The following is a 27,825-nucleotide window of genomic DNA, read 5'->3' on the forward strand; positions in this document are numbered from 1 at the left end:
TTTTTAATCTGTCACATATTCTACTGTCAGGACAATAGTTTTAACAAATATGTAAAAAGAAAGAAAGTACAATTTATCAAGGTTACCTAGTGCAGCTTTAATACATGACTTTTGTTGTTGGGCTCCTTTAAGCACGTTATTGAAAGTGATTATGCTTAATTCTTTTTATTTTTATGCATGGAAATAAGGGATGGTCCCACCTATTTTCGACAAGGTGTTTGATTGGTGTTGTAGTCTATCCAAATGGTGGAGCAGAGTACCAGGCTTTCACTGAGTTAAAACTGACAAAAATTATTATACCAAAAAATATAGTATAACATAAACTACAGCCTGTCAACAAAGCAGAGACAACAGATAGAAATCGTCTAATAAAACAAACAAATTCATACCAATATTTAACCTGATAGGTATCACGTAACCTTTCTCACCAAATTGTGTTAAAATATGAGGAAGCAGCTGAGTTTTAGTCTTTCAATAAAAGGAATATTGGACATTTGCCAGCTGTCACTGTATAAAGCATTGTTGCCACCCAGTGCTGTCACTTTAGATGTTTTCACCAGAGAAAGGCACTTAGACAAGGTAAAAAGTGTTTTTGTTGCAATAAATTAAATACTAACATTTTGTTGTAGCAATAAGGAAAAAATTGGATTCAGAAATGTTTTATTTCACATAAGTCTGTGGGTAAAAATTATTGTTTTGTCTGTAAAATTTTAAGCATTTGCATTCAAATATTTAACCATTATGTGTCTTTTTCTATTTTTAAGGCAGGTTTGCCTTTTGAAAAATGGCAAGCCAAATCATCCTGGCTGTACTGCTTCTGTCAGCGATAGGCAAGTAGCTTCTCAAGTCAATCTTAAATGAATGCATCTGTGTTAGTTCATCCAGAGATGTGAAACACAATTTATGTTTTCATGAACATTAAAATCATAATTGCAGTAGTAGAATCTAAATATACAAGAACAATAACAAATAGGTTCTTCTAAATATAATCAATTCCTGCAGGTTAAGAACATTTAAACTCCCAAAAATTCATTTTAAGCATTCTTAAATAGAAACGTAAAAAATTATAACCTCAACAACGATAGATAGATAGATAGATAGATAGATAGATAGATAGATAGATAGATAGATAGATAGATAGATAGATAGATAGATAGATAGATAGATAGATAGATAGATAGATAGATAGATAGATAGATAGATAGATAGATAGATAGATAGATAGATAGATAGATAGATAGATAGATATGTCTGCTCTTGTTATTGTCTAACAAAATAGATGATCTTCTAAAAGACACAATATTTTTCTAACACAATATGTTACCTTAATATTAAAATTTTTAAAAACACAAAATATGAAAAGAGCTTCACATCTAAATATTAGATTTGTTTGTCTATTTGCTCTTGTAATTGTCTGACAAAACTGCAGGATTTTTTAACAGAAGATAAAAGGTTATTTTGTTACCAATATGTTTAATTAGTAAAATGTAAAATAGCAAAATAACCTCTGGCTTTACTTCTTGATATTATATTTTCTTTACTCCTCCAATTAATAAATGAAATAGTAAATAAGTGTATTTGTATATTACATTGGACAAATTATTGTCATTTCAATAAATAACAAATGGTCAGAACTTTTTCACAAAGGTTTTGACCATTTATTTATTGACATTAATTATCTTAATTTTATGTTCAATGATGGCTGTATATTTTTACAGCTGCAGTGACAACACAGAATCTGGGTAAGCTGAAAGTTTATACCTACCTATTACTTTACCTATAGATTATTTTTCTTTACTCCTTGTACAAATTAATTAACTGATATACAAGTATACTTGAATGTTAGTAGAATTACAGCAATTGTTTAAGCTTTACCACAAAAAACAGAGGTCTATAATGCTATAATGTAAGTGTTGGAATTTTTTAATTCTTTACTGTAAATTTTACTGATTTTTTAAACAGTTTTCATTACAGTTGAAACACAGTATATCAGCTAAATGTTTTAATTCCCAAATGATAAATTAACAAAATAACCTACCTTGAGATATTATTTTTTCTTTACTCCTTTCAGGATGATGTTATCCAGAAAGAGTTTAATTTAATCAAATGATGTCTCTTGTATTTTCTAGGACCCCTCTACCCAATTGCTGGAACAATAAGCTCTCGATCAGATGATGGAAGCTCACCTGCAATTTCACTCCCACGAACCTTCAGCTATTTTGGACAGTCTTACTCTCAGATTTACGTATGTTACTCAACGACTTGAACTTCTGAGCACTTTCCTTTTTACTGTAATCATCAAGACAAAAAGTAAACATTTACAAGAAGTGTATGTATAGTCATGCCTAATTTTTAGCTTTTTTTTCTCAGGTGAATCACAATGGACATTTGACCTTTGATTCACCATGGTCAAGTTTTTCTCCTCAACTATTTCCGATGTATGGAACCAGAGATGTCATTGCTCCGTTCTGGACTGATTTAGACAACAGAGGCAATGGTGACATCTACTATGTTCAGTACACCAACGGCTCTATTCTCCAACAAGTTACACAGGACATCAATAGATACTTTCCAGCTCTCAACTTTCAGGCCAACTGGATCTTCATAGCAACATGGCATGAAGTTGCCTATTATCCAACAACTGGAACAGTAAGTGATCTGTTTTTGACTACTGAAACCTACACTATTTTGCCAAAAGTATTCGCTCACCTGCCTTGACACCGCATTCATAATCCCTAAGGTTCAATATGACATTGGTCCACCCTTTTTAGCAAGAATAGCTTTAACTCTTCTGAGGACCTTGATGTCCACAAGGTTTAGGAGGGTTTATGGGGATTTTTGACCATTCTTCCAGAAGCTCATTTGTGAGTTCACATTCTGATGTTGGACAAGAGGGCCTGGCTCTCTGTCTCCACTCTAGTTCATCCCTAGGTGAACCCAAAAGGTGTCCTATCTGGTTGAGGTCAGGACTCTGATCAGACCAGTCAAGTTCATCCACACCAGACTCTGATCCACAAAGTTGGGAGCCTGGAATTGACCAAAATGTCTTGGTATGCCGAAACATTCAGAGTTCCTTTCACTGGAACTAAAGGCCAAGCCCAGCTCCTGAAAAACAACTCCTCACCATGATCCCCCTTCCACCAAACTTTACACTTGACACAATGTAATCAGACAAGTACCGTTCTCCTGGCAACCACCCGATCCACACTCATCCATCAGATTGCCAGATGGTCACTCCAGTGAACACACTTCCACTGCTCTACAGTCCAGTGGCGGTGTGCTTTACACCACTGGAGTGACACTTTGCACTTGGTGTTGTATGGCTTGGATGCAGCTGCTCCACCATGGAAAGCAGCTGCATCCAAGTACAGAGAGCTATGAAGCTCTCTGTGGTCTGTTCTTGAGCTAATCTGAAGGGCACATGAAGTTTGAAGGTCTGTAATGATCATCTCTGCAGAAACTCTTTGCACTTTGCGCTTCAGCATCGACTGATCCCACTCCATCAGTTTATGTGGCCTACCACTTTATGGCTAAGTTGCCATCATTCCCAAACACTTATATTTTCTTGTAATACAGCTGACTGTGGAATATTTAGGAGTCAGAAAGTTTCACAATTAGATTTGTTGCACAGGTGGCATCAGTTCTCCACTGGAATTCACTGAGAGCGGCAGATTATTTCACAAAAGTTTGTAAAAACAGCCTACATGCCCAGGTGCTTAATTTTATGCACCTGTGGCCACAGACGTGATTGGAACACCTGATTCCGATAATTTGGATGGGTGAGCAAATATTTATGGCAATATAGTGTAATTGATGTACAAGTAAAATAGTGTTTGATTAATCTGTAAATTCATTCTCAATAAATACATTTATTTTTTCAGCGAACAACCTTTCAGGCAGTCTTGACTACCAATGGCCGTTATTCATTTGTTCTGATGAATTATGGGTCAATAGCCTCCACATCAAGATCTGTACAGGTCAGAGCTATTCAAACAAACTCATTAAAACATAGTCATGTTTTATTTGTATTTTATTGGTCCCAGACAGTGTATATTTCTCTAAATATAAATTAATTGTTTTATGTATGCACAATTAATTTTCAGGCCGGATATGATACGAAAAATTCCTCTCACCACATGAACATCCCTGGATCACTCTCTAGTAACGCAACCGGACCTAACTCAACTTTTAGTCTCAACAGCAACGTCAACGTATCCGGTCGCTGGGCATTTCGAGTAGATCATGGTTCAAGAGGCTGCACTTTTAATGGTAGGAGAACATAGTCACTGAGGGTACTTCTTTATAACAACAAGCACACACATCATGAAAATAAGGGAAAACTCCAATATGTGTCTCAAGGCAGAAAAATAGGGCTATTAAAATAAGTGTGTTAAACCCTAAGAAACTCTTCAGTTTAATCTTCTATAAACCCTTCATTTCTTAGATTACATGTGTCATACATAAGGCCTCGAGGACCGGTGTCCTGACACTTTTAAATGAGTCTCAACACATTTCAACCAAGTACCATATTTTTCGGACTATAAGCCGCTACTTTTTCCCCACGCTTTGAATCATGCGGCTTATAGCCCGGTGCGGCTTTTCTGTGGATTTTTCTTTAACCACCAGCGGGCTCTTTACCAGGAAGTGAATAATGCCATTGATCTGGCAGTACAGATCGATAGCAGCTGCATGTATTAAGCTCAGCGTGAACAAATCCATAGTTCAGCATTGGAGACGCAGCGCTGCGCCTTTAATAGCAGATTTACTAAGTACGCAGCCCTCTGCTGCATCCTTGTGGAAAACCGAATACAAGCGGCTTATAGCCCGGTGTGGCTTATATATGTAAGTTTCCAGTTTTTAAAAAAAAACATTGTGAGTGGTTTATAGTATGGTGCCCTCTATAGTCCAGAAAATATGGTAATTAGGTCCAGTGATGTCAGTAATGCGTTACTTAATAACGCGTTACTGATGTCGGACTACGTTTTTCAGTAACGAGTAATCTAAAGCGTTGCTATTTCAAATCCAGTAGTCAGACTACAGTTACTTATCGAAATCACTTTGCGTTACTATTTTCTTTTGTAATTCAATTTTATTTCTTTTACGAGTCTTGGGGCGTAAGCACCGTTTCTATGCAACGGATATCAGCAGCGACAGAAACATAAACAATAGAGGGAGAAGCGCACTTTGTTGGTGGAAAAACAGGAACTATATTGAGTTCTGCTCGCCAAATCTGATTATTATAAGCAGTTTGGGCTTGTTTTTTCTAAAGTCGCTTGCAGATTTAATGAGGTTTTTGGGCTTGCACATAAGCAGACAAAAGCCCCAGAATTTGTCTGATATCCAGTTAGTTTTAGTCAGACTCTCTCTGTCCATCATTTCACGGATGATCCGTCCTTCTGTATCTTTGTTAATGTCAAGTTAATACAGTGGTTCCCAAAGTGTGGGGCGCACAGTGCCATTGCTGGAGGGGCACGGGAAGCAGTATGGATGAATGAAAAAAAAAAAAAAACAGTTACACAAAAGTGTTTCACTATAAAGATGGTTTGTAGTGTGTCTTGTTGCAACTTGAAGTGTGAAATAAACTTCAGTGGAGTTTGAAAACAAAATGTGTGTATAGGTTTATGTCTGGTTGAACCATGTTTGTGCCCAGAGGAGTTTTTTTTTTCTTTTTGGGGGGGGATTTTATTGTAATCCATAGGGAGGCCCAGAAAATCTTTGGGAACCACTGAGTTAATATATTACCTGTGAATTACGTTGAGCTTTGTGTTGCGCTACAACAAACTGCAAACATGGAGACTAATATGAACAGCGCAATATACATGAAAACAGCCACAAATGAACAAGTCTGTAAAGTTGTGCAACTGAACGCCATTATTAATATTATGATTAGTGTTACAAATCTGTGCAGCGGGACATCTGAGTTGTGGAGCAGCAGGAGGACTGTTGTGTGCTGCGCTCTGACACCAAACGCAGGGCCGTAACGCACAACCTGGATGCTGGGGCGGGGTAATCAAGTAATCAGTGATCTAACTAAGTTACATTTTCAAGGAGTAATTAGTAATTCAATTACAGTTAAATTTTCAAAGGAACTATGCCATCACTGATTAGGTCATAAGCAGGACTCTGGAGAACTTATCTACATACTTAAGAGGTAATTCAGCCAATTGATTCTGATGTGTTGGACCAGTGGTACACCTAAAATATGCAGCACAGTGGCTCTTGAGGATTGGAGTTTGACACCTCTGTTTTAAAAGCATTTTAATTTTGATGTTTGAAACACATGAACTTATTCATCATTAAAACAGGTTAAATGACTCCTGTTCTTTCTTTGTTTAAAGGTCAAACTGTTCAACTTGGTGACTCTTTCTGGAGTGACAGCACCTGTGCACAGAAGTGCAATTGCACTGGTGAAGGGCTGCAATGCTCCAACAATCCCTGCTCCTTTTCCCAAATCTGTCGGCCAGCTGCCTTTCAGTACTCCTGCCAGACTGTGCAAAGACGAACTTGCACCATCAGTGGAGATCCACATTACTACACCTTTGACAACTCAGTGTTTCACTTTCAAGGCACATGCACTTACGTTCTGTCAGAGCAGTGTCAGAACGGACTGCCCTACTACAGAGTTGAGGGGAAGAACGAGCATCGCGGCAGCACTCGTGTTTCATGGACACAACTGGTCAAAGTCGTTGTCTATGATGAAACTATTGAGCTGGTTAAAGGACGTTATGGAGAGGCTAAGGTAACAAGAGTCTCTTAGTTACTTTAACATATACCATGAATTTTTTCCCTTGTTCATATTTGTAACTACTTTATCGTTGCCATCCTTACAGGTCAATGGAAGCTTTGCAACAGCTCCGTTTTCCCTCAGAAACGGCTCTATCCAGGTTTATCAGTCAGGTTTCTCTGTGATCGTCAGCACTGACTTTGGCCTGATGGTGTCTTATGACATGTATTCATATGTCCAGATAGCTGTGCCCTACACTTACCAAAATAGCACATGTGGGCTCTGTGGAAACTTCAACAATCGCCCTGGAGATGACTTTCGAACCCGTCAGGGTGAAGTGGTGAGCTCTGATGTGGTTTTTGCCAACAGCTGGAAAATATCTGGAGATGATGAGCCTGGCTGTGAGGTTCAGTGTTCAGGTCTGGCCTGTGCTGGCTGCACAGCAGCTCAGACAGCACTGTACAGAAACTCTGGCCACTGTGGTATTCTTGAGAACAGCACTGGACCGTTTGCTGCATGCCATCAACAACTCGCTCCAGGATCTTTTGTGGACAGCTGTGTGTATGATCTCTGTGTCAGTGGAGGGTATCAACCCATTCTGTGCCAAGCCCTAAATGTCTACTCAAGTCAGTGTCAACAAAATGGAATCCAGCCACAAAGCTGGCGGCGTTCTGGCTTCTGTGGTATGTCTGCCAGTCAGTCACAATTATTTTAAAAAGTAAATGCTCTTAAATATTAGAAATTTGAGAATAAATGTTTCTTGTGTTTAGAAATCCCCTGCCCAGCCAATAGCCACTATGAGGCCCAGGGTACAGGATGTCCATCTACATGTGTCAACCCCAATTCCACCAACAACTGCCCCCTCCCGAATCAAGAGAGCTGTGTCTGCAATTCAGGCTACCTCTTGAGTGGAGGGGTCTGTGTCCCTCATTCTGACTGTGGTTGCAGCTTTGAGGGTCACTACTACCACTCAGGAGAAACTGTCATACTGGATGCAGACTGTGGGAGGCGCTGTACATGCAGCTATGGCTCCATGACTTGCAGCTCTCACACCTGTGGCCAACATGAGTCCTGCAGGGTGGAGGATGGAGTAAGAGGGTGCAGACCAAACAGCTTTGCAACATGTTGGATAAGAGGATTAGGATCGTATCATACATTTGATGGAGTGATGTACCAGTACCCAGGAGCATGTCGCCTGATCCTTGCCAAAGTTATGGGGTTCTCTAATCATTCGCACTTCATGGTCACTGTGGAAAAAGTTCCTCAGGGGCCACAGGGTTTCTCTAATGTGCTAAGGTTTGAGGCAGAGGGAACACAAGTTGCTATTGAGATGGCAAGTAGAAGCACTGTGAAGGTGAGTGACAAATAAATTTCTACAAATAAAATAAGTAAATAACATATTAGTGTGGCTTTGTTTGAAGATTATTACATAACTAATATTTAATGACATTTCAAACAACAATAAACAAATGTCAAAATATGTTGATAAAACCAAGCTTAGTGTACATATTGCCTATTTTGAGATGACCCTGAGTAGACTTATCTTCAATCTGTTTAATCAACACAACCCAAATATGTATTAAAAGTAAGAAGGAAAATGTTTAACACTGTATCAGCTCTACTCAATCAAAACTCTTTAACTGTTGTAAGGAATAAGCTTTTCACAGAATGTCTACAAACAATGAACACATTATGTATAGTACATTTTGTATTAGTAAGATTTGATTATATCTGGAATTTGTCCCGTGATGAAAAGTGCGAAAGTCAATTTCTATATCCAATTTGAAATATTTTGAACATTTGCACCAAAAACCTTTCTAAAGTTTTTTTTGTTATGTGTTATAGGTCGATGGCCAACTGATCAGACTGCCATTCAGCTCTGGATCCAACAGAATCCGCGTCTTCCAAAGCAGCACTCACAGTGTCATCCTTCGCACAGCCTTTGGTGTAACTCTGCAGACTGTCTGGCCTCATTTTGTGCGTCTCACTGCACCAGGTGTCTACAGTGGTTTATTAGGTGGACTTTGTGGAAACTACAATGCTGACCAGAATGACGATTTCCGTACACCCAATGGTACTCTAGTCAGTGACTCCCAGATGTTTGGGGACAGTTGGCGAGATGGCTCCCTGGCAGATCACTGTGTGGAAAACAGACCTCGAAATTCTGCAACCAATTTCAGTTCCAGTGAGTACTGTGGAGTTCTTATTTCACACACTGGACCATTTAGATCATGCTGGGCTGCAGTGAACCCATGGCAGCAGGTAAATGCATGTGTAGAAATCCTCCAAGGCTCCAGAGATCCAGCATCAACGCTGTGTGAGATCCTCCGAGATTATGCACTGATGTGTCAACATAACGGTGTGTCCCTGGGACAGTGGAGGAATGCAACTGGCTGTGGTAAGTACTAGAACCACATTTGATAGAGATGCCTTTGAAATGAACACATTCATAATTACTTCTTATTGAATTTCTTTCATTCCCCCCAGTACCAACTTGTCCAACAAACAGTCATTATGAACTCTGTGGAAGTTCATGTCCGTCTTCCTGCCCCAGCCTCTCCTTCCCCTTCACCTGTGACACTCAGTGCCAGGAGGGGTGCCAGTGTAATGATGGGTTTGTCCTCAATGGTAACCAGTGTGTGCCTCCAACATCCTGTGGATGCTTTCATGATGGACGATATCGGCAAGCTGGTGAACAGTTCTGGTATGGTGAAGAATGTCAGAGCTTTTGCACCTGTAATGGTGTAACTGGTGTAGTCCAATGTTCCCCAAATTCATGTGGACCTCAGGAGTCCTGCCATGTTGTGGGGGGTGAGTTTGGCTGCCATCCCAACCCTCATGGCACCTGCTCTGCCTCTGGAGACCCTCACTACCTGACCTTTGATGGCATGGCCTATGACTTCCAGGGAACCTGCCGCTATGTTCTGGCAACAGTTTGCAATAACACTGTGGACCTTCACCAGTTTTCTGTGAAAGCAAAGAATGAACCGTGGTTTGGACTGCCAGTTTCTATCACGGCTGAAGTTTTTGTTGATGTCTTGGGCTACGAAGTGCGTATGTACAGAGGCACCTGGGGTACCGTGCAGGCAAGAAAATTTTCTCTGATAGATTTTTTAAAGATGATTTGAATTGTCTAAAGTTGATTTGAAATTACTTTTGCAAAGACTTTTAAAAGCTGAAAGATTTCTTCTTGGCACATTACCAAAAACTGTTCTGCTCTTAATATCTGCATGAGTAACAGTCCAATAACATCAGCTGTGCATCTTTCATGAAAATCTTTTCTTTTTCACAGGTGAATGGAATCACAAGAAATCTTCCAATTGTCCTCAACGGAAGCCTGTCTATTTTTGGAAGTGGATCTCAAACATTTGTCAATGCAGACTTTGGACTAAGAGTCATGTATGATGGAAGTAGCAGAGTGTCCATTTCAGTTCCCCCAAGCTACAGGTAGCCTATGTACTTGAGATTAGATTTAAAGATCATATTTTTTTCATTCCTTTTTTCCTAATTAATGCCCTTTTTAGGACATAGTTACATAAATATACCATCATTGCTGCTTAGAAAAATATTTCTATATATTTTGAGATAAAACTGTTTCATCTAAAAATATTGATGCTGTTTTTTTATCATTTTTTTGAGTATCTCGGTCTGTTTTGGGAATGCCATGCAAATGCCATGCTACCCCCAAATCATCCAATTCTGGGAGCAATAAAATACATGTTAACCTATCTGAAAATCATTTAGGTATTATTAAATGTTAAAAGCCTTAGATTTGAATGTTGTTGATGAGGTAGCTAATTGTAGTATACAGCTTTATTTAGCATAAGGAGCCAGAAAAAAATATTTCACAGCTGTAGCTATCAAGCTAACCAGCTCACTACTGAAAATTGAATTCAAACATTTTTAATTACTACATTGTTTTCAATAGTTTTATAGCACGTTGTGTTTTCTTGCCTGCGATTGTGTATGTCTCATTGTTATGCCAATGCAAAAAGATTTATTCAGTCTATCTTATGTTGTTCAGAGGACATGTGTGTGGACTTTGTGGAAACTTCAATGGAAATCCAAATGATGATTTCCACACTCCAAGTGGAGCATCATCCAACTCTGCAGTTGCTTTTGGGGCAGCTTGGAAGGTTCCTGGGAATTACACCTGTAGTGACGGCTGTGGCTCTTCATGCACACAATGCAACGATGACCGATCTGCCAGGGCCCAGTGTGAGGTGATCCGGGCAGCTGATGGCCCATTCAGCTTCTGCCACGAGGAGGTGGATCCAGCACCATATTTCAGAGACTGCGTCTTTGATGTCTGCGTGTCGGGAAATCGAGGCAGTGATCTCCTGTGCAGGGCTCTAGAGACATACGTCAGTGCCTGTCAGTCTGCTAATGTCCGGATCTACCCTTGGAGACAAAACACCACTTGCAGTGAGTATGGAAGGCAATGTGCTATTAAAGTAATCAATCAAACAAGTTTTTTTCCTCAAAAGTGTTTTTACTTGTTTTAATCAACATGTCATCCTTTTTCCCCTCACCTGTAAAGGAATGGTCTGCCCAGCCAACAGCCATTATGAGCTGTGTGGAACAGACTGTGGCAACACCTGTGCCAGCAGCATTGATGCTGCCTGTGACCATGTTTGCTCTGAGGGATGTTTTTGTAATGAAGGGTTTTCCAGGAGTGGAACAAGCTGTGTCCCTGTGGAGAGCTGTGGCTGTCAGCATGGTGGCTTCTACTTCAATGTAGGTTATTTCAGGTTACTTTACTCTTCATCTATTGGTTCAGAAGGTCAGAACAAGCTAAACAACAGTTCCGGGATGACTTTGATGAACTAAAGATCATTTGAGGTGTTGAATTTTAAGGCAATAAACTCAAACATAATTCCTTTTCTGTATGACATCACAGCAAAATCAAAAACAATCAGTCAATATGTTAAGATATTGTGAGCCTCTGTGTTGATTTATCCTTGGATACATTTTTTCTAGGTGTCTAAAAGTGTCACGTTCACTTGTTCAAATAGTTATATGCAATTAGAAACATTATAGGTATAACTAGCGATTGCACTGTTCAGGATGATTCTGCCTTATAGGGGAGACTCTATTCTTGCTCAAAATGTGCACATGTTGCTACCCCATCACCAAACAAATATATGAATAAAACAATGCTGATGACTTTGAGAAGAAATCTGGCTGATGCTGGTCTGCATGTTGTAGTTTTACAAATATGATTTGAACTGGAGAAGAAACATGGCAGTAGTCCATTGCTTATTATCTCAAGATTCAATTCGTCTTAATGTTGTCACACAACTTAATACTTTCATTCTTGTCTCATCTGGCAGGCCGGTGAGTCCTTCTGGAGAGACAGTTGCTCCCAACGGTGTGAATGTCACGCGCCCAATGTCCTGATCTGCAGTCCCTCATCATGCACTCCTGCACAAGAGTGCACCATCAGAGATGGTCAGCTGGGCTGTTACAACGCCATGTCTACCTGTACTGTATGGGGTGACCCACACTACATCACCTTCGATGGAGCCCTAGCTCATTTTCAGGGATCATGCTCTTACGTCATCACTGAGAGTTTGAGACACAGCAACAATGAAACTCGGTACAAAGTCGTGGCCACCAACAATCACAGAGGAAACAATCTTGTGTCTTTCGTGTCATCAGTTGATATATACCTCTCAAATCCTGATCAGAGAGTTAATGTCAGGCTCGGACCTAACAAGAGAGTGAAGGTAAGCTCTAATTTAAATTAAGGATAAGAAAACAAGTTTTCTTCTGCTAAAACCTTTGGTCTTACTCTATGAACTCTCATTATAACAGGTAAATGGAACAGAGGTTTCTCTTCCCGCCGCTGCAGGAAATTTTGGTCAGGTGATGAGGCAGGGAAGTTACATAGTGTTTAATGCTGCTGATGTCGTAGTCCAGTTTGATGGCTCTAGTACTTTACTGGTCAGGATGGGTCGCAACTATCAGAGCAGAGTCAGTGGAATGTGTGGGAACTTCAATGGTGATCCCAATGATGACAAAGTTTTGCCCAATGGTACTTTGGCCCAAAATGACAGGCAATTTGGCCACAGCTGGAAATCAGAGACAAGCCAAGCAGGGTGAGCTCAGCCTCCATTTCTCTGCATTTACCTGATGAAATCTCAGCAATTGAACATGTTTGTTAACATTCCTGCTGTCTTAAGAACTCTTAAATGTCTAAACAACTTTTCTAGATGTGAATCCACTGAAGAGAGAAGTGGTGATGGACGAAGTGACTGCCGCTTCATAGAAGAATACACAGAACTCTGCAGAGTCATCACCAACACCAGTGGCCCATTCAGTTCTTGTCACCTGCATTCTGACCCCCAACCGTTTTTCACTTCCTGTGTTTACGATCTCTGCATCTACACACCAGCCAATGGCATGCTGTGTTCTGCTGTCTCTGCTTATGAGAAAACCTGCACCAATTTGGGTCTAAGCATCCCCAACTGGCGCTCTCCCTTGCGTTGTGGTATGCTTGTTTTACTCAATAAATTATCAGAACAATGAGCTACTAATTGGTCGTATGCAATGTTTATGGTTTGAAATGTTGTTTTCTGATATATTTGATTCAGCCGAGATTGACCCCTGTGAACAGCTGGACTGTGGAGAGCATGAGTGGTGTGGTAAGAAAGACGGTGTGTACAGTTGCTTTTCTGATGAGCACTATCCTAGACCCAACAATGAGAGCTACGGTAAGGGCAACACCTTTTAAGCCTTTTATTTTTCATATGAAAACAGTAATTGATAATCACATTGCAGAGTGAAACATATCTTGCATGCTGGTATTCTTCAAGTTTTAAGGATAATCTTCATTTTCTGCATCTGGTGGTTCTGGCTACTTCTCTATGCTTGGTTCTTGTTGTGGGGATGCAGAGTAGACTAGAACCAGAAGAATTGAGTGGTCTGAAAGGTTTACACAGTAACAAGGTTGACATACTAAGAAAAGTATTTCAAAGTCTATTCACTGAGCTACAGGGAGCCAGTGTAAGAACATAAAAATTGGGTCGATGTGCTCTAACCTGGTTTTAGTGAAAACTAGACTGGCCATTTCTTCCACTTGAAAATAGTTCTCCCTTCCAGCACAGTCTGGGCTCTTGAATAGTCTCAGGTCGATTTTTACCGGGCCAATCAGCAAACAGAAGGAGAAGTTGTGAATGACCAACGATTACTTTGATCTTTGAATTGTCATCTCCGTGTAGTTTTGCAGTGGGAGCCGAGGAAGTGAAGAAAACTGTTCAGTCCTTGTTGGCCATGCTTTGAAATATTGAATTAACATTAAGAGTTGCCTCATTTCTAGAGATCATATCTAGGGATCCTTAATTAAAACAAGGTGGGATAAGTGGCTAGATCCTAAGCATTTTCATCCAAAGGACACTTCAGCACAAACAAATTTCTATTGTGTTTCTGTTATAAATGTGTTTAATGAAATCTGTGCTTTTTATAGGACCTCTCTACCCAATTTCTGGAAACACAACTCAACCAGCTCTCGATGGAAGCTCCCCTCGGATTGCTCTACAACAACCTTTTGTGTATTTTGGACAATCATACAATGAGATTTACGTATGTAAAAATTGCCTCCATGTTAAATAAACAAAAACACTTACTCATTTGCCAGAAGATAAAAGTTTTTGCTTGTTTTTCTTTTTTTTAGGTGAACCATAATGGGCATATAACCTTTAATAATCCATGGGGGATACACATACCTCAAAGTTTTCCAATGTATGGGACCAGGGACATAATTGCTCCATTCTGGACTATATTTGACAACAGACAAACTGGTCTGGTCTACTATAAACAATATACAAGGGGCAACATCCTCAACCAAGCAACAGAGGACATTAATAATTACTTCCCACAGTTCAACTTTACTGCAAGCTGGGTGTTTGTTGCAACTTGGCATGAAATACCCTACCTGCTACATAATAATTCAGTACGTTTTCTTCTCTTTGAAATGTATGATGGGTATGCTTTTATCTAGATACCACAAAACAAAAGCAATACATTGTTTTTATTTTCAGCAAACAACCTTCCAGGCTGTCCTGATCTCTGGAGGCCAATACTCCTTTGTGCTGATGAACTATGGGAATATATCCCCAAATCGTTGGAACGTACAGGTTAGAGCAAGTATATTCAAGTTATACAATTTTAAATCTTTTCTACTGTGCAATTCATCACTTTAGATGTAAATGCTAAGACTAGTTTAAAATGTGCACATATTAAATGCATCTTTGTGTATTTTATTATCCCAGGTTGGATACGACACAATTAATTCCATTCACTATCTCACCGTTCCTGGATCCTTCTCCAGTAACCCTTCAGGCAATTACTCAGTTTTCCGCCGTAACAGTAACGTCAATGTACCTGGTCGCTGGGCTTTCCGACTGGATCATGGATCAAGAGGCTGCACTTTCAACAGTAAGACCAGTAGTCCTGCACCAATGGACCCCTTATCTTTAGACCTTGGGGGAGGAGTTAATCCAGCTGTTACATGGAGACCTCCATTGAGTGAACAAGAAATAGGATTAGTAAGGCAGTTTACGAGGGGAATTTAATTGGTAACATGGAGTAAAGTAACTGCAAGAGAGCATTAGGAGGATGTTTAGAACATTTTCAAACAAGGTTTCTGAGTATTTACTGAACTGTTGAGATTTTGAGAGAAATCTTGACAGTAAAAAAATGTTAAACTTTGTTCTGTTATTTTTGGGTTTGTTATTTTTTAAGGTCTACCTGTTGAATTTGGCAACTCTTTCTGGAGTGACAGCACCTGTGCACAGAAGTGCACCTGCACCAGAGCAGGGCTGCAATGCTCCAACGATCCCTGCTCCTTCTCCCAAATCTGTCGGCCAGCTGCCTTTCAGTACTCCTGCCAGACTGTGCAAAGACAAACCTGCACCATCAGTGGAGATCCACATTACTACACCTTTGACAACTCAGTGTTTCACTTTCAAGGCACATGCACTTACGTTCTGTCAGAGCAGTGTCAGAACGGACTGCCCTACTATAGAGTTGAGGGGAAGAATGAGCATCGCGGCAGCACTCATGTTTCATGGACACGGCTTGTCAAAGTCTTTGTTCATGGTGAATCTATTGAGCTGGTTAAAGGACGTTATGGAGAGGCTAAGGTAACAAGAGTCTCTTAGTTACTTTAACATATACCATGAATTTTTTCCCTTGTTCATATTTGTAACTACTTTATCGTTGCCATCCTTACAGGTCAATGGAAGCTTTGCAACAGCTCCGTTTTCCCTCAGAAACGGCTCTATCCAGGTTTATCAGTCAGGTTTCTCTGTGATCGTCAGCACTGACTTTGGCCTGATGGTGTCTTATGACATGTATTCATATGTCCAGATAGCTGTGCCCTACACTTACCAAAATAGCACATGTGGGCTCTGTGGAAACTTCAACAATCGCCCTGGAGATGACTTTCGAACCCGTCAGGGTGAAGTGGTGAGCTCTGATGTGGTTTTTGCCAACAGCTGGAAAATATCTGGCGATGATGAGCCTGGCTGTGAGGTTCAGTGTTCAGGTCTGGCCTGTGCTGGCTGCACAGCAGCTCAGACAGCACTGTACAGAAACTCTGGCCACTGTGGTATTCTTGAGAACAGCACTGGACCGTTTGCTGCATGCCATCAACAACTCGCTCCAGGATCTTTTGTGGACAGCTGTGTGTATGATCTCTGTGTCAGTGGAGGGTATCAACCCATTCTGTGCCAAGCCCTAAATGTCTACTCAAGTCAGTGTCAACAAAATGGGATCCAGCCACAAAGCTGGCGGCGTTCTGGCTTCTGTGGTATGTCTGCCAGTCAGTCACAATTATTTTAAAAAGTAAATGCTCTTAAATATTAGAAATTTGAGAATAAATGTTTCTTGTGTTTAGAAATCCCCTGCCCAGCCAATAGCCACTATGAGGCCCAGGGTACAGGATGTCCATCTACATGTGTCAACCCCAATTCCACCTACAACTGCCCCCTCCGAAATCAAGAGAGCTGTGTCTGCAATTCAGGCTACCTTCTGAGTGGAGGGGTCTGTGTCCCTCATTCTGACTGTGGCTGCAGCTTTGAGGGTCACTACTACCACTCAGGAGAAACTGTCATACTGGATGCAGACTGTGGGAGGCGCTGTACATGCAGCTATGGCTCCATGACTTGCAGCTCTCACACCTGTGGCCAACATGAGTCCTGCAGGGTGGAGGATGGAGTAAAAGGTTGCAGACCAAACAGCTTTGCAACATGTTGGATAAGAGGATTAGGATCGTATCATACATTTGATGGAGTGATGTACCAGTACCCAGGAGCATGTCGCCTGATCCTTGCCAAAGTTATGGGGTTCTCTAATCTTTCGCACTTCATGGTCACTGTGGAAAAAGTTCCTCAGGGGCCACAGGGTTTCTCTAATGTGCTAAGGTTTGAGGCAGAGGGAACACAAGTTGCTATTGAGATGGCAAGTAGAAGCACTGTGAAGGTGAGTGACAAATAAATTTCTACAAATAAAATAAGTAAATAACATAGAAGTGTAGCTTTGTTTGAAGATTATTACATAACTAATATTTAATGAAATTTCAAACAAAAAACAAATGTCAAAATATGTTGATAAAACCAAGCTTAGTGTACATATTGCCTATTTTGAGATGACCCTGAGTAGACTTATCTTCAATCTGTTTAATCAGCACAACCCAAATATGTATTAAAACTAAGAAGGAAAATGTTTAACACTGTATCAGCTCTACTCAATCAAAACTCTTTAACTGTTGTAAGGAATAAGCTTTTCACAGAATGTCTACAAACAATGAACACATTATGTATAGTACATTTTGTATTAGTAAGATTTGATTATATCTGGAATTTGTCCCGTGATGAAAAGTGCGAAAGTCAATTTCTATATCCAATTTGAAATATTTTGAACATTTGCACCAAAAACCTTTCTAAAGTTTTTTTTGTTATGTGTTATAGGTCGATGGCCAACTGACCAGACTGCCATTCAGCTCTGGATCCAACAGAATCCGCGTCTTCCAAAGCAGCACTCACAGTGTCATCCTTCGCACAGCCTTTGGTGTAACTCTGCAGACTGTCTGGCCTCATTTTGTGCGTCTCACTGCACCAGGTGTCTACAGTGGTTTATTAGGTGGACTTTGTGGAAACTACAATGCTGACCAGAATGACGATTTCCGTACACCCAATGGTACTCTAGTCAGTGACTCCCAGATGTTTGGGGACAGTTGGCGAGATGGCTCCCTGGCAGATCATTGTGTGGAAAACAGACCTCGTAATTCTGTAACCAATTTCAGTTCCAGTGAGTACTGTGGAGTTCTTATTTCACACACTGGACCATTTAGATCATGCTGGGCTGCAGTGAACCCATGGCAGCAGGTAAATGCATGTGTAGAAATCCTCCAAGGCTCCAGAGATCCAGCATCAACGCTGTGTGAGGTCCTCCGAGATTATGCACTGATGTGTCAACATAACGGTGTGTCCCTGGGACAGTGGAGGAATGCAGCTGGCTGTGGTAAGTACTAGAACCACGTTTGATAGAGATCCCTTTGAAATGAACACATTCATAATTACTTCTTATTGAACTTCCTTCATTCCCCCCAGTACCAACCTGTCCATTAAACAGTCATTATGAACTCTGTGGAAGTTCATGTCCGTCTTCCTGCCCCAGCCTCTCCTTCCCCTTCACCTGTGACACTCAGTGCCAGGAGGGGTGCCAGTGTAATGATGGGTTTGTCCTCAATGGTAACCAGTGTGTGCCTCCAACATCCTGTGGATGCTTTCATGATGGACGATATCGGCAAGCTGGTGAACAGTTCTGGTATGGTGAAGAATGTCAGAGCTTTTGCACCTGTAATGGTGTAACTGGTGTAGTCCAATGTTCCCCAAATTCATGTGGACCTCAGGAGTCCTGCCATGTTGTGGGGGGTGAGTTTGGCTGCCATCCCAACCCTCATGGCACCTGCTCTGCCTCTGGAGACCCGCACTACCTGACCTTTGATGGCAAGGCCTATGACTTCCAGGGAACCTGCCGCTATGTTCTGGCAACAGTTTGCAATAACACTGTGGACTTTCACCAGTTTTCTGTGAAAGCAAAGAATGAACCGTGGTTTGGACTGCCAGTTTCTATCACGGCTGAAGTTTTTGTTGATGTCTTGGGCTATGAAGTGCGTATGTACAGAGGCAACTGGGGTAACGTGCAGGCAAGAACATTTTCTCTGATAGATTTTTAAAGATGATTCGAATAGTCTAAAGTTGATTTGAAATTACTTTTGCAAAGACTTTTAAAAGCTGAAAGATTTCTTCTTGGCACATTACCAAAAACTGTTCTGCTCTTAATATGAGCAACAGTCCAATAACACCAGTTGTGCATCTTTCATGAAAATCTTTTCTTTTTCACAGGTGAATGGAATCACAAGAAATCTTCCAATTGTCCTCAATGGAAGCCTGTCTATTTTTGGAAGTGGATCTCAAACATTTGTCAATGCAGACTTTGGACTAAGAGTCATGTATGATGGAAGTAGCACAGTGTCCATTTCGGTTCCCCCAAGCTACAGGTAGCCTATATACTTGAGATCAGATTTAAAGATCATATTTTTTTCATTCCTTTTTTCCCAATTAATGCCCTTTTTATGACATAGTTACATAAATATACCATCATTGCTGCTTAGAAAAATATTTCTATATATTTTGAGATGAAACTGTTTCATCTAAAAATATTGATGCTGTTTTTTTATCATTTTTTTTGAGTATCTCGGTCTGTTTTGGGAATGCCATGCAAATGCCATGCTACCCCCAAATCATCCAATTCTGGGACCAATAAAATACATGTTAACCTATCTGAAAATCATTTTATTAGGTATTATTAAATGTTAAAAGCCTTAGATTTGAATGTTGTTGATGAGGTAGACAATTGTAGTTTACAGCTATAGTTAGCATAAGTAGCTAGAAAAAAATTATTTCACAGCTGTAGCTAGCAAGCTAACCAGCTCACTACTGAAAATTGAATTCAAACATTTTTAATTACTACATTGTTTTTAATAGTTTTATAGCACGTTGTGTTTTCTTGCCTGCGATTGTGTATGTCTCATTGTTATGCCAATGCAAAAAAAAAAATCATTCAGTCTATCTTATGTTGTTCAGAGGACATGTGTGTGGACTTTGTGGAAACTTCAATGGAAATCCAAATGATGATTTCCACACTCCAAGTGGAGCATCATCCAACTCTGCAGTTGCTTTTGGGGCAGCTTGGAAGGTTCCTGGGAACTACACCTGTAGTGACGGCTGTGGCTCTTCATGCGCACAATGCAACGATGACCGATCTGCCAGGGCCCAGTGTGAGGTGATCCGGGCAGCTGATGGCCCATTCAGCTTCTGCCACGAGGAGGTGGATCCAGCACCATATTTCAGTGACTGCGTCTTTGATGTCTGCGTGTCGGGAAATCGAGGCAGTGATCTCCTGTGCAGGGCTCTAGAGACATATGTCAGTGCCTGTCAGTCTGCTAATGTCCGGATCTACCCTTGGAGACAAAACACCACTTGCAGTGAGTATGGAAGGCAATGTGCTATTAAAGTAATCAATCAAACAAGTTTTTTCCTCAAATGTATCTTGTTTTTACTTGTTTTAATCGACTTGTCATCTTTTTTTCCCTCACCTGTAAAGGAATGGTCTGCCCAGCCAACAGCCATTATGAGCTGTGTGGAACAGACTGTGGCAACACCTGTGCCAGCAGCATTGATGCTGCCTGTGACCATGTTTGCTCTGAGGGATGTTTTTGTAATGAAGGGTTTTCCAGGAGTGGAACAAGCTGTGTGCCTGTGGAGAGCTGTGGCTGTCAGCATGGTGGCTTCTACTTCAATGTAGGTTATTTCAGGTTACTTTATTCTTCATCTATTGGTTCAGAAGGTCAGAGCCAGCTAAACAACAGTTCCAGGACGTTTTATTCTTCAATTTATTCTTGATTATTTATCTGAGAGTCAGCACATAAGAGTTAATGCATCATTTTCAGAAAGGCCTTGGAAGAATTAAACTATCAATTAAGGTGCTGCATTTCTAGGCAACAACACAAACATAAAGCCTCCTTGTGGGATATCTCATAAAAGTCGTTATCTGCCAAAATTTAAAAAAAAAATTTATGCACCGCCATAAGTCTTCTTGGTACAGTCTCTAAGTATCTGAAAATGGCGTGTTCTAATAATTATATACAAGGATAGTTCTGTTTCTAAAAGGCAGAAGAAGAGGCTCAATGAAGCTGTGCTGAATGGCCACCAAGAGAGGTAGCAGCCATTGGTACAAAATTAACCTAAAGAGCAGAGTATAAATAGTATGGATAATTATACAGAGTATAATTAATTCCAAATGCAACTCACCATGAAGGGACTGGTGCCCTTTACCAATTAAAAATATATAATGTGGAATGAATATAAATGTATAGACATCTTCTGGAAGGTTTGAAAGTTGAGGTTTTCATTCCAGCTTCCACTTGAGACATTTCACACATTTGTTTGGTACCCAGTCTAAAAATTCCTCCAGTAATTAACAAAGCCTTAAGTGACGGGATCAGTGGAAACTTGGCAAAGGTGGTTCATGAATCTGGTTCTGCATGATGCAGTTTTGCAGCTTACTGTTGTCATATACTTTCACTATTCTTGCAGGCTGGTGAGTCCTTCTGGACAGACGGTTGCTCCCAACAGTGTGAATGTCGTGCACCCAGTGTCCTGATCTGCAGTCCCTCATCATGCACTCCTGCACAAGAGTGCACCATCAGAGGGGGGCAGCTAGGCTGTCACGACGCCATGTCTACCTGTACTGTATGGGGTGACCCACATTACATCACCTTCGATGGAGCTGTGTCTCATTTTCAGGGATCATGCTCTTATGTCATCACTGAGAGTTTGAACCACAGCAACAATGACACTCAGTACAAGGTCGTGGCCACAAACAAGCACAGAGGAAACAATCTTGTGTCTTTTGTGTCATCAGTTGATATATACCTCTCAAATCATCCAGAGAGTGTTCATGTCAGGCTCGGATCTAACAAGAGAGTGAAGGTAAGCTTAATTTCAAATTAAGGATATAAAGCATCTTTTTTTGTTTTAAAATCTTCAGTGTTACTCTCTGAACTCTCATCATGACAGGTAAATGGAGGTGAGGTTTCTCTTCCCACCACTGCAGGAACTTTTGGTCAGTTGATGAGGCAGGGAAGTTACGTAGTGTTTGATGCTGCTGATGTCGTAGTCCAGTTTGATGGTTCTAGTACTTTACTGGTGAGGATGGGTCGTAACTATCAGAACAAAGTCAGTGGAATGTGTGGGAACTTCAATGGTGATCCCAATGATGACAAAGTTTTGCCCAATGGTACATTGGCGGAAAACGATAACCAATTTGGCCACAGCTGGAAATCAGAGACAAGCCAAGCAGGGTGAGCTCAGATTTTTGCATAGTTACCCTAAAAAATCTCAACCATTGCAAACAGTTGTTCAGAAATTGACTGTCTCTAAAAATGTTTTAAATGTCTAACGACTTTTCTAGGTGTGGATCCACTGATGAGAGAAGTGATGGACTAAGTGACTGCCGCTTCATAGAAGAATACACAGAACTCTGCAGAGTCATCACCAACACCAGTGGCCCATTCAGTTCTTGTCACCTGCATTCTGACCCACAACCATTTTTCAGTTCCTGTGTTTATGATCTCTGCCTCTACACGTCCACCAATGGCATGCTGTGTTCTGCTGTCTCTGCTTATGAGAAAACTTGCACCGTCTTGGGTCTAAGCATCCCCGACTGGCGCTCTCCTTTTAATTGTGGTATGTTTGTTTGGTTCACTACATTATCAGAACATTGAGATGTTAATTAGTCATATGCGATGAATTTCCTTTTGTGATATCGTCAATTCAGCTGAGACTGACCCCTGTGAACAGCTGGATTGTGTGGAGTATGAGTGGTGTGGTAAGAAAGATGGTGTATACGGCTGCTTCTGTGATGAGCACTACAATAGATACAACGATGAGAGCTACGGTAAGGGCAAAACTTTTTAAATGTTTTTCATTTTAAAGGAGGTAGCAATAATCACATAGCATTGTCAAACATGCTTTGTTCACTAGTACTTTATAGTTGGTATTTTCCAGGTTTCAAGCATAATCTTTACATCAGTTGGTTTAGTTGGTCTCCAAACGTCAAAACTATGAACTACGGTGACTGATTGCTTATGAATTAACCTGAACAATATCTCTAGGGGGTGAAATTGAGTCTGAGTGGGCCATGTTCTGTGCCTCCATTGTCGAGGCAGCTTATGAGAGCTGTGGTCGCAAGGTTGTCGGGGCCAGTCACGGTAGCAACTCTCGAACCTGTTGGTGGGCACCTTCAGTGAGGGATGCTGTCAAGCTGAATAATTAGTCTTATCAAGTCTTTTTGGCCTCCGGGACCCCAGAATCAGCTGATGGGTACCAACATTCCAAGCGGCATGTGGCTCTGATGATTGCTGAGGCAAAAACTCGGGAGGGGGAGGAGTTTGGAGAGGCCATGGAGAAAGACTTCCGCAGGGCTTTGAAGCAACATTGTGGACTGTTGGGCAGAATACTTCGAAGACCTCAATTCCACCAATATGCCTTCCATTGAGGAAGTAGAGCCTGGGGACTCTGGGTTGGGCTCTCCAACCTGAAGTGGTTAAAGGGTTCCTCAGTGGCAGGGTTCTGGGGGTGGATGAGATTTGCCTGGAGTTCCTTAAGGCTCTGGATGTTGTAGGGTTGTGATGGTTAACGCGATTGGAATATTGCATGGACATCGGGGGAAGTCCCCCCAGATTGGCAGACTGGAGGAGCTGGAACAAATGACTGGGGAGAGGGAAGTCTGGACCTCCCTTCTTAGGCTGCTATCCCCGTGACCCGACCCCAGATAAAACGGAAAAAGACGGATGGATGGATTATCTCGAGAAACTGGACTCAGTGTAGCATTGCTGTTATTTGTATACAGTTGCTTGTCACCTTTTTCTCTGTATTTGTAGACAGTCAAATGTGTTCCTTTTTGGTTATAAATTACTGGGACTACTTCCCTCTTACCTGACTGCATTTATGGTAAATCTCGCACCCGGTATGAAATTCAGGTGCAGCTTTTTTTTTCCATGTTTGTGCCTAGAGTTAGCACAGATCTTGAAAAGTCAGCATTTAAACATGCTGCCCCTTATGCTTGGACTCTTCCAGGAAGAGTATAAATTGACAGAAGTGACACTTGGTGAACTAAAAACACTACTGAACAACCATGAAGAAGAGAGTTTTAACTGCCGTTGCTTTTGATATTCATGTTTTTATTAGTTGCTTTTATTATTGTATGCTTTGAAGCTTTTAAAACTTAAGGTGATGGAATGTAAATGACGATTCTTGTAAATGGTGCTGCTATCTTATCAGGTCCCCATTGAAATAGAGATTGTAGATAGAGGTTTTTTTCATCTGAGTAAATAAAGCTTAAATGTTTCTGTCTTTGGTGGGAAGATGCAAACGTTGAATGCTCCAGCAGTTCTGGCACCATGTCAATATCTCGCTGCAAGCTATTTGAAGCGGGCTTCCACTCCAGTGCTCTTCATCTCCGAGACAGCTCCTGCAATGGGACTCTTCAGAACGGACGACTCATCTTTCACTTTGACAATGACAACCATCTGTGTGGTACAACCCTTATGGTAAAGTTAATGAATTAGAACATCTTCTCTAAAGCTTCAGTTGTGTTTCTTCAGTTGATTGATTCCATTTTGTCATTTCACTGTTAGAGAAATGGAACTCACTTCATGTATGAGAACAGTATTCAGGGCAATGCGACCAACCATCAGAGGAATCTTCATCTGCGTTTCTCCTGTGTTTACCCTCTGGCTCAGGCTCTCTCAATGGTTGTGGACATCAACCCTGTGGAGAGGTCTTGACACAATTTTCTCTGTTTACTTTCTTTGAGTATTGTATCCAATTACACTTCTATGTTTTAATTGGTTATTATTTATAATGTAATCCTGTAAGCAAATTAGAGTAGCTTTGCCAGCGTATTAGATACATTTAAGGGTAGTCATAATAAATGCATATTCTACAGCATTCTGAGGAAGAAGCTTCCTATTGGCACGGGGTCGTATCGTATGAGGATGATCCCCTATGAGGATGAAGGTTTCCACTCCCCCTTCAGCGCTAATGGACACATAGAAATGGATGTTGATGAGATGTTTTACTTGGAGGTGCGAACAGAAGGGGTGGATCAGAGCCAATTTGCCACAGTTCTGGACTCTTGCTGGGCCACGCCAGTCAACCAAGCAAACTATCCTGTCCGCTGGGATCTGATTACAGCACAGTAAATGAGACCATATTGTTGTCTTTATAATTTATGTCAGTGTCTTCTTGCTGTCAGTCTAACTGATGCTTCTGCTTCACAGGTGTCCCAATCCAGATGATGGAACCGTAGAGGTGATTCAGAACGGTGTCTCCACTGTGTCTCGTTTCTCCTTCAGGATGTTCACCTTCACCAACCACACACAGATTTTCTTGCACTGCAATGTCCACTTGTGTCTTTTGAGAAGCAACAACTGCAGAGCTGTAAGTTTTTTCTGTGCTTTTTGTGGCTATATCATGTATGATCAAGTTGAACATCTTCAGAGGCTTAAAATGTTGCTGACTTGCTTTTTTTTTTACAGCACTGCTACCCAGATCACCACATTCTAATCCGCAGGGACATATCTTACCATGACTCTGGAGCTCTGTCAATTGGACCACTGGTACTCGGGGCACAACCAAACACTGGTAAAGTTCTATCATATCTTCATTATTTTCTAATTACAAAGATCATATTTCAATTGATTAACAAAATCTATCCACATCTACTTTTTACACAGGTGGACTAATCCAAAGAAACAGTGCTGTGGGTCATCTGACATCAATTGTTACCCTGATTGTCAGTTTGCTGATGACTGGAATTCTGGTCAATTGATAAACAATAATCACACTCTAAGAACAAGTACAATTTTGTTACTTATGATTTATGTTGATAGGAGGTGTTTTCTGGGTTTTGGTTTGTACTCGTAATTATGCAAAGTAAATGTGCTTTTCTAACATCTGGGGCACCGTTGTGCTTTAGATCATTTGTGGGACTAAAGCAATGTTTGTTTTTTCTGTGGAATTTTTATCATTAACTGTTGGCAATATCTGATTGTAAAATATAAATTGTGTGGTTTGATAAAACTAAGGATATATATATATATAGCTAATTAATTTTTACAGGAAAGAGCTTAACCTGTCAAACTGAATGAAATTAAGAAGAATTTTCTCATTGTTTAAATTATATTTAAGGATTTTTTGTGTGGTGGGAAAATATTCAATTAAAAAGGGGATTAATAAAGAATATAGATAAAGCCTTTCATGCTTTTTCCTGTTGATAAAAGCCTTAATAAACTCTATGTTTTGGATCTGACATGTTCTGTATTGTATTTTATTCAGTTATGGATCTTAACAGCTTGTTGTTATGGGACAGCTTGTGACATCAACAGATGTAAAAATGGCTTAGTAAATATTCTCATTAGTGGTTGGTAAACATCTGTAATTAGACATGATTTTTGTCCCTATAATATTTAATAAGCTGTTAGAATTATTATATTATATTGTTTTTTCCTTGTTGTAACTCAGGGTGAAGGTGGAGATCTGGTCTTCAGCCACTAGATGGCGGTAGAGCAAAGCTGATCTGACAAAGATTACCAGCAGATCTAGCCAAACCCAGTCCTTGGTACTAATATTTTTAAAATGTGATGTTTATATGTTATATACATGATGGGGTAAATATATATTCTTTTTCTTCTTCGTCTGATTATCTATCCTGCGAGTAGCTCAGTTGACTGGATGCAAAATAGAAGAGTTTAAAACTCCTAAGTCTTCTGTCAACCCTACTTCCCATTTGGGACAAGTTCTGTCTTCTCTTTCATTCATCATCTGCTGCCCTGGCATCACTTTGTCATGTTCTCCTTGTGAGACAACACTCCTCCATGGGCTGCTCAGCACTTTGTATTGCCTTGTTGCTGAAAATGTGCTATATAAATAAAATAACCTTTAGCCGTACCTTACTTTCAGACAGTAGATTTAGTAAAAGTAAGGGAAAGTAACCTATTTTTTTTGTTTGTATTTAAAACATATTTACTTATCATTAGTACTATAGGTTCTGAAGAGAAAGTGAGATGTCCAATACACGGGAAAGACAGAAAGAAAGCTGGGAGGGAAATCAACTATGTTGGCATGTGAAGGGGAAAAGGGGAAATATGAGTGACAGCTTGTTGACTTTTACTAGCTGCTGAGGACCCAGTGGATCAAACTGGATTCCCTCATGAAGTCCCCTGTGTGGTGTATTGAAAGGGTTAGCCAGGGTAACATCTGACGTTTGACCTGCTTATTCCCCATTTACCAGACCTGTTGACCACCTGCGAACTGCTGCATAGAGAGTGGTGAAATCTAAACTTGAGACTTTGTTGTAAAACCCATACTTTTTCTCTCTTCCCATTAATAATAGGAATAAATCACACATTCTGATTTAAAAAACACAGTCCAAACCTTAGTGGTATTGGGCAGCTGATAATAGGCTACTCTGCAAATATTAGTGATGTGCCAGTTAAATCTCAGTTTTTCAAACTAAAGTGAATCTAATCTGTTATGGTAAACTTGCATCCTTTTTTTCATTCTTGGTTTTGTCTTTGTTAAACGGCAAAACAATATCTGACTAAATTACCTATTTATTTAATCTATACTAATAAAGTGATAATATATCTGTGAATGTTGCAATTTATAAAAAAATATATATAAATGCTGAATAATAATGGAAACTAAAGTTACATTTCTTTATTATATCAAACATGGGGTAAACAAGGGTATTTTTTTTAACCTAGTCTTTGGACAGGACCGAGTACTGACCCTTGAGGAACCCCACTGCTAATAATGTAATGTTCTCTTACATGGCTAATAAACACAACAAAGGACTGTTGTTCAGTTAAGATCACCTTAAACCAATTTAATATTGTTTTTAATATATCCTAAGTAAGACTTTGACCTTGTCAAAAACATCTCTAAGGCCTAGAAGCAAAAGGT

At 40.4% G+C, this 27,825-nt stretch overlaps 1 protein-coding gene across 1 annotated transcript; it reads left to right on the top strand.

The window, feature by feature from the left end:
• The first annotated feature begins 548 nt into the window (after positions 1-548).
• LOC102224782 (alpha-tectorin-like) lies at positions 549-26,170 on the top strand. The gene is made up of 41 exons (XM_023340905.1): positions 549-579; positions 765-830; positions 1,719-1,742; positions 2,130-2,245; positions 2,371-2,649; positions 3,882-3,977; positions 4,104-4,269; positions 6,339-6,739; positions 6,831-7,407; positions 7,495-8,078; positions 8,570-9,122; positions 9,212-9,810; positions 10,017-10,171; positions 10,749-11,149; positions 11,265-11,461; positions 12,058-12,453; positions 12,542-12,825; positions 12,940-13,217; positions 13,321-13,440; positions 14,193-14,308; positions 14,400-14,678; positions 14,767-14,862; positions 14,998-15,163; positions 15,470-15,870; positions 15,962-16,538; positions 16,626-17,209; positions 17,698-18,250; positions 18,340-18,938; positions 19,138-19,292; positions 19,879-20,279; positions 20,399-20,595; positions 21,391-21,786; positions 21,874-22,157; positions 22,268-22,542; positions 22,634-22,753; positions 24,223-24,407; positions 24,495-24,637; positions 24,806-25,057; positions 25,140-25,299; positions 25,398-25,503; positions 25,596-26,170. The coding sequence occupies exons 2-41, from the start codon at positions 785-787 to the stop codon at positions 25,688-25,690; spliced, it is 11,412 nt and encodes a 3,803-aa protein (XP_023196673.1). The 5' UTR covers positions 549-579; positions 765-784; the 3' UTR covers positions 25,691-26,170.
• The last annotated feature ends 1,655 nt before the right edge of the window (positions 26,171-27,825 follow it).

This window comes from Xiphophorus maculatus, chromosome 10, assembly GCF_002775205.1.
Source record: "Xiphophorus maculatus strain JP 163 A chromosome 10, X_maculatus-5.0-male, whole genome shotgun sequence".
NCBI classification, from domain to species: domain Eukaryota; kingdom Metazoa; phylum Chordata; class Actinopteri; order Cyprinodontiformes; family Poeciliidae; genus Xiphophorus; species Xiphophorus maculatus.